The 12,868-nt window shown below is 41.0% G+C and overlaps 1 protein-coding gene across 6 annotated transcripts in view; it reads right to left on the bottom strand.

The window, feature by feature from the left end:
• Positions 1–12,868, bottom strand: part of FHOD3 (formin homology 2 domain containing 3) — a 256,533-nt gene that overhangs the window by 139,315 nt on the left and 104,350 nt on the right. For all 6 annotated transcript variants that reach the window (XR_015696402.1, XM_087713216.1, XM_087713213.1 and 3 more), the window contains exon 5: positions 1,644–1,749. Coding sequence is in view for 5 of the 6 variants with exons in the window: in XM_087713216.1 (XP_087569342.1) it covers positions 1,644–1,749 (106 nt within the window). In the remaining variant the exon portion in view is untranslated. The remainder of the gene's footprint in view (positions 1–1,643; positions 1,750–12,868) is intronic.

Genomic DNA, 12,868 nt, shown 5'->3' on the forward strand with positions numbered 1-12,868 from the left:
TTATCCCTCCTCTTTGATATGCATGCAGTAATAAGCTTCTCTCAAATATAGCTTGGTAAATATTTCCACTCTGCACTAGATGGGCTAACATGTCCTTCATTAGTAGCAGCGGATACACGTTTTTCATGCAGATTGCATTGAGCCCACGATAGTCCACACATAAAAGCAGGGAGCTGTCTTTCTTTTCCCATAACAGCACAGAGCTGCCATATGCGACTTTGAGGGTTGAATAAAACTCCTGGCTAAGTTCTTATCTATGAACACTCTCAGTTCTTCTAGTTCCCTTGATGTCATGGAGTAGTGCTTTGGTTTGGGTAATTTGGCCCCAGGTACAATATCAATGTGTAGTCTATGGGCTGTTGGGGTGGAAGCACATGCGAGTCCTGTCACTAAAGACTTCTTGCAGGTGACCCTGACAACACAGATAAACCTCCAGGTGGCCTTAAGGACACACTAAAAGAACGCAAATGATCAGATGTCTGCAAGGAATATAAATCCTTCCATTCCCCACCATCCCGACAGAGCTTAAGAAGGTGAATGAGAAGTGAAATGTCTTCAAAGAAAAACATGAAAGTCCAGTCCACATATCTTTAGTGCAGAGGTGGGTTCCTACCAGTTAGCACCTATTCGGTAGAACCAGTTTATCAAATCTACCGAGCCGGTTAGAAGAGGTTCCACCAATGGACCCGGAAAGCAGGCCACACCTACAGAAGAGGTTCCAAATTTTTTTTGAAACCCACCACTGGTCCTTGGATATGATTATTCTACACTAACATGCTCATATTTATAAAACTCAGTGCCTCTGTGAAAGGTAAGGATGACTACTGGTGCAATCAGAACATTGCGTGTGTTGAAGTTGTTTTAACGCAAACCAAAGATGCCTTTTAAAAAACAAGTTTACATCATATTCTTATGCATGCCAGTGCTGTGTGTGAGGTAATTTAAGGTGGTTCTGACAAGTGTCGTCGGCATCTTCATATCCGGTCACATGGGTGGCAAGCCACTCCCACAAAGGAGGCCACACCCACAGAGTAGGTTCGAACAATTTTTGAAACCCACCACTGGTTTAGTGGTTAAAATATTAGGCTAGAAACTGGGAGATTGTGAATTCTAGTAATGCCTTGCACAAGGCCAGCTGGGTGACTTTAGACCAGTCATGTTTGCTTCAGGTTTCTTCTTCGAAGAAGGCAAAGGCAAACTACTTTCAAAAATACAGGAAAATTACAGAAAACTACAGAAACTGGTCCAGGCAGCTGCTAGGAGACAAGACTTACTCAAATGTGCACACAGAAAAACACACACAAACACAAAGGTATGCATACTGGGCGCAATGAAAAAAATTATACAGATAAAGCATTTTTCTGAGTAATAGAAAAATATGAGGAAAATTAAAGGGATAAAAGCCATTCTGAGAAATCAGAGATGAAATTCTTTTTGAAGAAAAAATTGGAAATTATCAGAATAAATTGTCGGGAAAAGACAAGAGAAAAATATAAAGGATAACTATTATTCTAAAAATAGTAGCAATGGCATATTGAACTGGCTACAATTATAGTTTACAATGAAACTAAACAGATAAGAGAGCAATAGAGGATGAGTTGTTACGTGAAACATACATAGCTAGTACGATTAAGTTTCTGTACCTCTCAAGATGTAATTCTGGTAGTTCTGGTCTGCCTCAGCTCCCACTTTTATTAAACAAGCCAGGCCTTCTGCTACAACAAATTCATGAACCAAATCCTTGTCATCCTGTGAGGGAGAGGACAAGGGGAAAAAAGACAAATGATACATTTTGTAACATGCTGAAAATAAAGTAGCAGTAGTTTTCTCCATTCAGTCATGTCCAACTCTTGGTGACTTTATAGGAAAGTGCTCTTCACGCTTTCTTACCAAACACAGCTTCTTTCAGTTGTTTGTATCAGCTTTGATGGTATCAAGCCAGCATGTTCTTTGCTTGCTCCTTTTTCTTGTTTTACTAAGCACATACAGCCTGCCCCACTTTAGTAACTGTTTGTGGCTATGGCAGTGATGAAAAAGCAATTTTACAACCAATCCTTGCATTTATAACTTTTTCAGTTCCGTAAAGCAAAGAAAAGCAGGCGTAGGATCATAAGCACAGTTGTGGTTTATTTAACAGATTGCTTCATTTAACAACTGTTGGTACCAATTATGGTTATTAAATGAAGACTAATTTTTGGATTAAAAAACTGTTCTATATTGATATAACCACTCTTCAAAAAACCATTCACCCACAAACAAGGATGAAAAAGATTTTTGGCGTCCAAGAATGTTTTAGAAGATGTCTCATAATCTAAAGGGCATCAATTGTGTCCCTTTCATTCTTCCTTTCCCTAACTACAAATGCTGTAGATCAGCAATCCCCCCAACCTTTTTGGCACTAGGGACTGATTTTTGTGCAAGACATTTTTTCCACAGACCAAGGGGGAAGGGAGGAGGAGCATGCAACCTACATCCCTCACACACACAGTTTACAGTACGGTTCACGCTCCTACAAGAATATACGGCCTGATGAGGTGAGCTGAGAGGGTAATGCTGGGGAGCAGCTGCAAATATAGATGAAGCTTTGATTGCTCACTCGCATGCTGTTCATCTCCGGTTGTGTGCCCTGGTTCCTAGCAGGTCATGGACCAACACCAGTCCATGGCCCAGGGCCTCCTGCTTTAGACAAAATGAAAAAGCTTTATCATTTTTCTCCTTATCCTCATCCTCAAGCATAGATTTTTACTCACTCTGCTCTCCTTCATATGATTTTTCTTCCTAGAATTTGGTTAAAACTAAACCACCTTCTGCATCACTTAGACTGATTTTCCAGTCTAAATCTTCCTACCCATAATGACAACTAAACATATATTAAAAATAATTTAAATAATTTTTGTAGATTGAGGGACTGGCAAAGAGTAATTGCAAATCTCCTTTCTATTTTTCACAGTAACTTTATTTCCAATTATTTTCTTTCTTGCTCTACTTTCCATACCATAAAACACAAAAGCAAGCTACCGTATTTTTCAGAGTATAAGATGCACCTTTTTTCCCTAAAAAAGAGGGTGAAAATCTGGGTATGTCTTATACTCTGAATGTAGCTCTACCCACACCCTCCATGCATCGCATTTTCAGATGGTTCCAGGCCGGGGTGGGGGGGGGGGAGGAAATCCTCACTTCCACATGGAGCCTGATTCCCATGGAATTGTGTTCAAAGCCTTTTCAACAAAAGCATTTTTGGGTGGCAGCACCACAATCCCCTATCCGATTCCAAAAAGGGCACTGCGGAGGCAGATTGTATCCCTGCAGCTTAGAACTGCTTGTTACCTGAAATGCTCTTCTTCCTCCCAGGACACTAGGTTGGGAAGTTAAAAACCTGGAATGGGATACAATTAAGCTCCTGAGATCACTTTTCCAAAAATGATGTTATCGCAATCTCTGCCACCTGGAACTGCCCGAGAAGGGGCAGGTTGAAGTGGGCTCTGCAGAGATCACTGTAACAGCATTTTTGGGTGGCAGCGCAGCAATCCAAAGCCAAAGCCTTTGAATCAAGCTTGATTGTACCCCATTTCAGGTTTTTAACTTCCCAATCTAGAGTCCTGAGAAATTTAGGGCCTCTGAGGCACCTCTCATTTGCAGGAGGAGGAGGGCAGCATATACAAAAGCCTCTGAGTAACTGGGAAAGAAAGCCGTGCTTGGAACTGCTGAAAACCACTGCCCGAAAAGCCCTTTTTCTCCTTCCTCCTTTCCTAACATTTTAAAAGCCTGATCACCTTCCCAAGGGCACTACAATCCTCACAAAAGTGGGGGAAGGGAGAAACAAAGGGGACAAGAGACCTTGCAGGGACAAGTGATTCCCTATGAATCCAGGGAAAGGGACCCCTTAAGGAGGAAAACAGCCACCTTCTTCCCCTCGGATTTGCACCCTCTGGTTCCTCGGCAACCCTGCTACCAAGCTTCTACTGGCTGAAACTCAGCATTTGTTTTGGTTTTTTACATCTCACTTTCACGTGTTTCTGCCGTACTTCCTCAGGACTCCAGCTTACAGAATGAGGCAGGCGGAAGAAAAGCAAAGATAAGAAGCCATGAGCTAAGATCACAGGCAGGTTGGGGAAAGGGGGGAAAGAGGAAGGGGGTTGGGAGAGAGGAAACACCAAGCTTATCCTTGCCACTCCCAAGGAGCTTGCATGCCACCTCACAAGAGCACCTGATTTAAGTTTTATGCCACAAAAGTTTAGCTCATGTAGAGGAGAGAGGATTTAAGGAGAGGAGGAAATGGTTGTGGGAGGCAATGTTAACCAACACATTGTTACTGTAAATGCCTTTGTACGGAAGGGCCTGGGTCCCCATGGCAGGTGCCCCTCCAAGAGGGCTTCAGTGATCCCAAGTGCCACCAGTGCTGGGCCAGCTTCTTCAAGCAGCCAAGTCCGTCTTGTCCCCGTGAAAATCATCCCCCACCCCAAACACTTCAATTAAATCCACGTAGGGTGATAGGGTTTGTTGTAAATGGCTAAAAAAAAATCTGTACTGCTCATTATCAAAATCTGAGTGGAAGTGAGGATCTCCATCACCTGGAACCACCAGAAAATGCGAGGCACACAGGCAGTGATGTTCTGTGGCAATCCCTGCAACCTAGAACAGCTGGTTGTGGGTATTCCACCCTTCAATCAGCTGCTCCTCCTGAATCAGGTTGCTGAACCTTGCTAGGCCATTTGCTGTTTGCTGCAAGGACACTAGCCAGATTACTACCAATGAATGCTGGTAGGCAGAAGCAGAAACTTTTTTTCCTGTTTTCCTACCCAAAAATTAGGGTGCATCTTATTATACTCCAAAAATATGGTAATTTCTTTTCTCATTTTCAGATTGATTAAAATGTAGAAAGTGACAGCTACGTAATGAAGAAATATTGTGAGAAAGAACTGCACCATTTTAGTTTGGAACTCTTGTATCTGGCAACAAATTGCAACAAAATGGAAGCAGGGAGATATAAGAAAACCATCTAAATTTTTGCATTTCAAATATAGCAGTTTTGGTAAATATATTCTGATTTTAAGAACGAAAGTAAAGGTTCCCCCTATCCAGTAGTTTCCAACTCTAGAGGTTGGTGCTCTTAGCTGAGGGACCCAGCTTTGTCTGAAGACAAAACATGATTATATGCTGAGGTGCACAGATAATTGTTACCTTCCCACCAAAGTGACATCTACTTAATCTACTTGCATTTCCATGCTTTTGAATTGCTAGCTGGGGAGGAATGTGGCAAGTAATGAGAGCTCACCCTGTCATGTAGCACTCAGGTCTTTAACAGCTGAGACATCATGTTAGGAATATAATCTAGCGGTTGGGTTGCCAATATATAAATCATGTGACAATGTTGTACCTGTTTCTTTAAACCATACTGTAAAATGTGATTGGTTGCTGTTTTCCTCAAGCGGCCATAAGAGGGAGCCAGAATGACTGTTAGCTCTCTGTTTCATTAGATGCTGGGCTGATCTGATCTGAGTGTTTTGGAAGCTGGCTGTTAGAAAGTCCCATGAGCTATTGTAAATTTTGTAATTGTTAGCAAACTTTGAGTGCCGAACTGATTATATGTTACTGGACTATGTTATTTGGATTATCCCTTAACTGAAAGACATTGATACTTCTATTTCCACAAAAGTAAAAGTCTATTTAATCTGCAGTGTCTCTGTATGCTGGTTTGTGTGTTCTCCAACACAACTCTCACAATGCTTTGCTGAATGTACTCATTCTCCCAATGCGGCGCTTACCTAACACATCACATGTTTTTAAGATTTTAAGAATACAAACTTGTTTTCACTTTTGGATTTTGAAAAATTCACATTGTCTCTTCTATTTCTTTATTAAATTTATATAATCACTTATCTCACATATATGACTTAAATAATAAACAATAAAACAATAAAAAGTATGATAAAAATTAAACAATTTAAATGGATAAAAAGGACTATGGGAGAATGGATTAGCAACCTATACTTGCGTCCCCAAGCCTGTTAAAAGAACCAAACTTTGAGGATTGTCTTAAAAGCATTGAAATCATGGCATCAGGAGGAATTATGTTCCAGAACACGAGCGCCCCAGCAGAAAAAGATTGCTTCCTGGGTATCTTCAGACAGAATGTTTAAGCAGCTAGTGCCTATTACATGCCATTTCTGCTACATCTAATGAGACAAGTACATGTAATCAGGAAGAAGCCAGAATTTCATAGCAGCGAGTATAGGGATCTGTTCTTTCAAAGTGCTTATAACTTTTGTTTGTGTGTAGCATTTCTCCCAAAGGGATTGCTAGCTATTGGACCTTTCTATTCCTTCCCCAGATGACCAACACATTAGCTCTGGAATACCAACACAGTGAAGACACTTTAGCTTTGATTAGAAATAATATTCATTAAAACAAAATCAACAATAAACACCAAATGCAATAGACATTTAAACAATAACACAGCAGCACATTAAAATAGTGGTCCTTAAAATCAGATTAAACTACATAATAATATAAAACATTAATCCTTATGATTAAGAATGTTGCTCCAGCTAAGTGTCCCAAGACTATCCTTTTTATGCCACGTAGTCCCTCACCAATCCTGTTGTCTCCTAAACACATCATCTGCAGGCCCAATTAAAGGCCTATGGAGTCTACTCCTTGTAGCAGCTAGAATACAATCTCTAGGTTAATGTAGCTACTTTCTTCCCTGAGGTGACAATCTCTCTCTCTCTGAAGCAATCCCTCCTCTTTCCTTGTAGTAGCATTGTCCTTTTCCCTCCCTCTGAATCCATTTTTTCTGAGCTGCTTGACTGTCATCCTACTCCCCAGCATTCTGATTTAACTTCCACTGGTTGAGACAATATTTTCCATAAGTCTCCTCCAAGGCCCCTTCCTGACTTAATTCCAGGGCTGAGGGCTAGCCAACCAGAAAATGCTGCTAATGGAACAGGCTTCATTTGAAACAGAACAAAATTTACTAAGAATGAATTGGAACTGATTGCTGGGGATAGAAGAAAGTGAGAAGGATGGATCAAGTCAATTCACTTATCTTTTTCATATAAGAAAATATAATTTTGAATCCATGTAAATATAGCGGTCACAAGATGCCTTCTCAGGGCATTTAGCAATAGTGTGTTATCAAATCATTGCTAACTCTTAGTGACCATGTTGTTGTGTTCCTAACCTAATCTTTTGATTGTGGATATACTGCTATTGTAAATTAGTTCAGGTGCTGACTATCCTCTTTTCTTCCACCTTTCTCAGCATTAGTCTTCTCCAGCGAGTTAGGTCTTTGCATAATATGTTTAAAGTAGGAGAATTTGAGCCTGATTAGAATATTGAACTGATTTGTTTTATGATCTAGTCAGAACTGCCAAGTTGGACCTAAAAGAAGCATATTACCAAGTGTGAGTGACAAGTGGAAAAATGCTTTCAATTGGTCACTAGGTTACTTCTAATTCCTCCCATTCAGTTTACAAGGGGCATCGCCATGGTTATGCAACTAATTAACGAGGTGCTACCCAAACACCTGTTTAAGGGAGTCTTGGTTTACCTAGATAACATTCTAATTTACACAGAAACCATGGATGAACACATAAAACTGGTGAAAGCTGTTTTGGAAAAGCTTCTAGCAACCAATTTATACATTAAACTCTCCAAATGTGAGTTTCATCAATCTAAACTTGATTACCTGGGGTACCAATCTCTCATGAGATAGTGAAAATGGATCCAGAAAAGTAGGTGTGATACTAGATTGGGAGGCACCATGCACCCATAAACAGCTGCAGAGCTTTCTAGACTTCACAAACTTTTACAGAGTGTTCATTCCTGCTTTTTTTCTCAAATCGCAGTACCATTAACCAATCTGCTCAAAACAAGAGGGGAGAGAAAACCCAAACTGGGGAAACCCTTCTAAAGGTCCATGGAATGCCAAACAGTCTTTGAAAAGCTCAAGAGAGTAAACCTTTTTTTTCATAAAGACATAAATTCTTTTCAGTAATTGATATGATACAGATCTTCAAGAACTATGCTAATAAAATTTCAAAAGTGGATATTTTGCTTCTAAGATTTCCGCATCATTATATAGTTCTTCTGATGCTTAGAAGAAGGAATAGAGTTTATATGGAGATTGAAATGAGACTATTCTACAGAAGATTTTTAAAAACTACAAAGAGAAACTGAATGAATATTTAACAACAATTTGGATAAAGATACATTTAACGATTATTTGGCAAGCGAGCAAAGTCATTATGAGAGGTTATTTAATCAAATACAATTGCTTAGAAAAGAAAAAAATCAAGAAAAGATGCAAAAGATATTGGAGAAATTTAAAATGAAAAAAAATATGACTTACAGAAGAACCAACAAACTCTAAAATTATAGAAATTAAATTATTATGCCAACTATTATGTAGCCTCCTCCATTAGTGGGTTCCCTTGTGGTTGGGGCCTTGGTCATTGATTTAGGATAGGAAGAGGCCCTGAAGGAGATTTCTGGGAAACATAATCCCCAGCAAGGGGAGTTAAATCAGAATGCTGGAAGTAGGACAATAGATTCAAGCAGCTGAGGATAAAAGGACTGAGAGGGAAGAACTAGAACAAAAATATTATGTGGAAATGAGGCTGCATTCCCTAAGAAAGAGATTGTCACCACAAGGAAGAAAACATGGCTAAACCTCAGCCTAAAGACTGTATCCTGGCTGCCATGAGAGAAAGACTCCTTAGGCCTCAGTGGGCTTGCAGATGACATTTTTATGAGACAACAGCTTCCACATCATTGCTCACCATAAGGGTGCATGTTTTAAATTATTGTGTTGTTTGAGTTTATCTTAATGGTCATAATTTTTCTAATTAAAGCCTGTAAGTCCCTGTGTTGGTGTGCATGGGCCAGGTTGGGCTGGTCACCTGAGAAAGGGATAAAAGGGCCTGATTGCCCGCAGTCCTTTCGGAGGAAGCTCTACACCTGTGATAGTGAACTTATGGCACCTGTGCCACAGGTAGCACACAGAGCCATATCTGCTGGCATGCGAGCCGTCAGCTCCAGCACGCATGCGTGCGCTGGCCAGCTGATTTTCGGCCTTCCAGAGGGCCAGGGAAGGCCATTTTCCAGGCTTCAGGAAAGCCTCCGGAGTCTGGGGAGGACGAAAAGCAGGACTTCCAAAAGCTTGGAAACAGGCATGTTTTGGCCTCTGGAGAGCCTCCGGAGCCTGGGGGAGGCTGTTTTCGCCATCCCTGTGGCTCAAGGAAAACCTCTGGAACCTGGGGAGGGTAAAAACTCCCCTCCGTATAGTGTGTGTGTGTCTCACACACACATGTGCAGGGGGCGCTGCATTGTGGGCTTTGGCACACGTTTACAAAAAGATTCGCCATCACTGCTCTACATTATGTTGACCATTCTGGAAATGTAAATAAAATTTAACTATGTGAAACAAAGACATTCTGAGTTTTCAAATAAACTAGGAAGATTATTGACATATAGATTAAGAAAAGAAAGAGAAAAGGTAACGATTGGTAAAATCCAGGAGGGCAAGACAATATTGACAGATAACTTCTGTATCAAAAATTCATTTTATAATATCTACTCAAATTCATATAAGAAAAAGGACATGAACTTACAAAAAATGTATATGAGTATCTTTTAAAATAACTAATGAAGCTTTCACAGGTGCAAAAACAATGTATAAATGATCCTATAACTGCTTTTGAAATACCAGATGCTATTAAAAAGATGAAAACAGGCAAGGCTGCAAGCCTTAATGGTTATCTGCCAGCACTGTGTCTCTGGATTCTTTATAGGATGAACAGGTCAGACTTTTCACAAAATGATTAATGGATACAAATAAGAACAAAGAAATAGCAGAGCATTTTAATCTCACAGGACATTTTGTTACAGAACTCAAAAATTCTGCAACCCAGAAATTTTGCAACCACAATTAAGCAAGAAACAGCTAAACTGATACATATCATCAGTTTTAAGCTATTTCAGGAAAACTGATCAACGCAATGTTCTTTTTTTACATGCACTGCAATTATTAATTGATGAGATGCTTGTAAGTCCCCTGCCAGCTTCATTTGTATTGGTATCCTAACTTACTTTTTCTTTGCCCATCCTGTTATGTATTTTAATCCCAAAACAGGGAATTAATGTCCTTTATCTGGAGAGGAAAATACAATGGGTCAAGCAAGGAGAAGCAAGAATAGTTTTCTGAATAATTCATTTGTGTTGGAGTAATCTTGTCTCTTTTAATTATCTCCTAATTAGTTTGGCTGAATGTTGTGGATAGATATATTTTTCTTGAGTTTGCTAATATGTTTCAAGAGCTATCTCATTACACATTCTTGTAGATAACATATGGTAGTTAAATGTAGGGGAGATACAGTGTTCTGGTAGATTTAGAACTGGATGAATAACTGCATAACTCTTAAATGATTTTGCATTGATAGTGAAATAGACTTCTCAAGAAATGTGAGTCTGTTCCACCTGATTCAACAGCATGCCTACAATTGGCCTACAGATTAGTCTCCTCTATTTTTAATAAGTTGTTGGAATGGGCAGTAGTGATAATTTTGACAAACAGGAGAATGAGACAAGACAATGGTCAGAGAAAAGAAATCTAAAGCAGAACTATAATTTGGGAAAGAATCTCTGACTTAACCTTCCCTAGTTCTCTTGAACATAAAAGGAGAAAACTTGCAAGAGTCTGTTACTGTAATCTTATAATAACTGTCCTTAAGGAAGCCAAAGATGCTTTTTCAAGAAGCAACTAGACTTTCTTGTTTTTCTTTGAAGACATTTTGTTTCTCATTTAAGAAGATGAAGAAGCTTCTTGGATGAGAAGCGAAATGTTTTCAGAGAAAAACATGAAAGTCAAATTGCCTCTTGAAAAAGCACCTTTGGGACAACTATGACCTGGATGCCTGGGAACCTCCATAGACAGGTTGTTAAGGAAGTAATTTGCTGGAGCTATTTGCTTGTCAACTTTTCCAGGAACAAGGGTGGCTAATGTGAGAAAACAGAGCCCATACAGAGGTTGTGGAATGAAAATTACAATATTGAAACTCAGAAGAGAATCATGCACAGATCTTCTTCTTCCTAGCTTATTCCCACAAGTACAAGCTCCACTTTTCGGATCATTGAACATCACTTTGCACGGTCATCAAAGGGTGCAGGCCCGTAGCTTACATATCTCTGTTGATGATGTCTTGCCAACTCTGTTTTGGTGGCCTGCCCTTGACTTCTAGTTGGTAGGCAGGCTTGATAGGTAATCATGCACAGATGTCTAGGAGAAAAATGCTTTCAGAGTCTGATAGTTTTATATTATTTTATTTTGTGTTCAAAACCTTGCAAGATTCCCTTTACATTTATTTTTCCACGAGGAAACAGTTGAGAAACCAGTTCTCAGCTAATGAACAAGCAACAATGATAAACATCATTGGCTACCATAGACCTCCCTTCTTTACTGAAGAGAATTGTCAACTGGCAGATGATCCTATCTATAGGTTTGAAAGAAGATTACTGTCATCTATTGTTACCTTCCTCATCTTAAATAAACAGATGCCTCCTGCAACACCCTGCTGGCCAAAACGGGGTGCAGGGGGTCTGTGCGCAGCCCCCTGCACCTTGTTTTTGCCTTCCAGGGCCTCCTGAAGCACTCTGCCAGGCAAAAACTGGCCATGCTGTCTATTTCAGGCTAGTTTTGGGTTGTTTTTCAGCCTGTTTTTGGCCAGCAGAGTGCTGCAGGAGGCCAAAAACAAGTCATAGGGAGCTGTATTGGCCTGTTTTAGCCACCAGAGTCACCATGTATGTTGAATGTTGAATGTTGATTTTATTTATATGCTGCCCTTTCCCCCCGAAGGGGACTCAGGGCGGCTCACAACTCAACCAGGGAAGGGGGATACAAACAAAAAATTAAACGACACAAAACAATACATAATTTAAAACACACAACAGTCATACCAATTCGAGATGGGGGCAACAGTTCTTTAGCCCCAGGCCTGTCGGAACAGCCAGGTTTTAAGGGCTTTGCGGAAGGCCTGGAGGGTGGTGAGGGTTTGAATGTCCACGGGGAGTTCGTTCCAGAGGGTCGGAGCAGCCACAGAGAAGGCTTTCCTCCGGGTAGTCGCCAGTCGACACTGGCTGGCGGGTGGAATTCGGAGGAGGCGTAATCTGTGGGATCTAATCGGTCTAGTGGAGGTAATTGGCAGCAGGCGGTCTCTCAAGTACCCAGGTCCAATATCATGAAGGGCTTTATAAGTGACGACTAGCGCCTTGAAGCGTATCCGGAGACCAATAGGCAGCCAGTGCAGCTCGCAGAGGATAGGTGTTGCGTGGGTGAACCGATGTGCACCCACAATCGCTCGCGCAGCTGCATTCTGGACAAGCTGAAGTCGCCGAATGCTCTTCAAGGGCTGCCCCATGTAGAGCACGTTGCAGTAGTCCAGTCTAGAGGTCACAAGGGCGCGAGTGACTGTTGTGAGGGCCTCCCGGTTCAGGTAGGGACGCAACTGGTGCACCAGGCGAACCTGGGCAAATGCCCCCCTGGTCACAGCCGACAAGTGGTGTTCAAAAGTCAGCTGAGGGTCCAGGAGGACTCCCAAATTGCGACCAAATTGGGATGGTTGTTTGATATTTCTAGGCCAGCCCCGCGGGCCGGATTAGGCACCCTGCAGGCCGGATCTGGTCTGCAGTCCTTGAGTTCGACACCTAAACCAACTCAACTAACTGTGTCTGTAGGTGGATTATAAGCTTTTTGACAGATAGGAAGCAAGGTGAAGCTAAGGAAAATTACATCTAATACCTGGGTAAATACCTCCTCAGGGCTGTATATTCTCTCTATTGCTCTTTTATCTATATATCAATGATTGCATCT

This window comes from Thamnophis sirtalis, unplaced genomic scaffold (assembly GCF_051295495.1).
Source record: "Thamnophis sirtalis isolate CommonGarterSnake01/CBP01778 unplaced genomic scaffold, rThaSir2_p1.2 scaffold_4, whole genome shotgun sequence".
Lineage (NCBI taxonomy): Eukaryota > Metazoa > Chordata > Lepidosauria > Squamata > Natricidae > Thamnophis > Thamnophis sirtalis.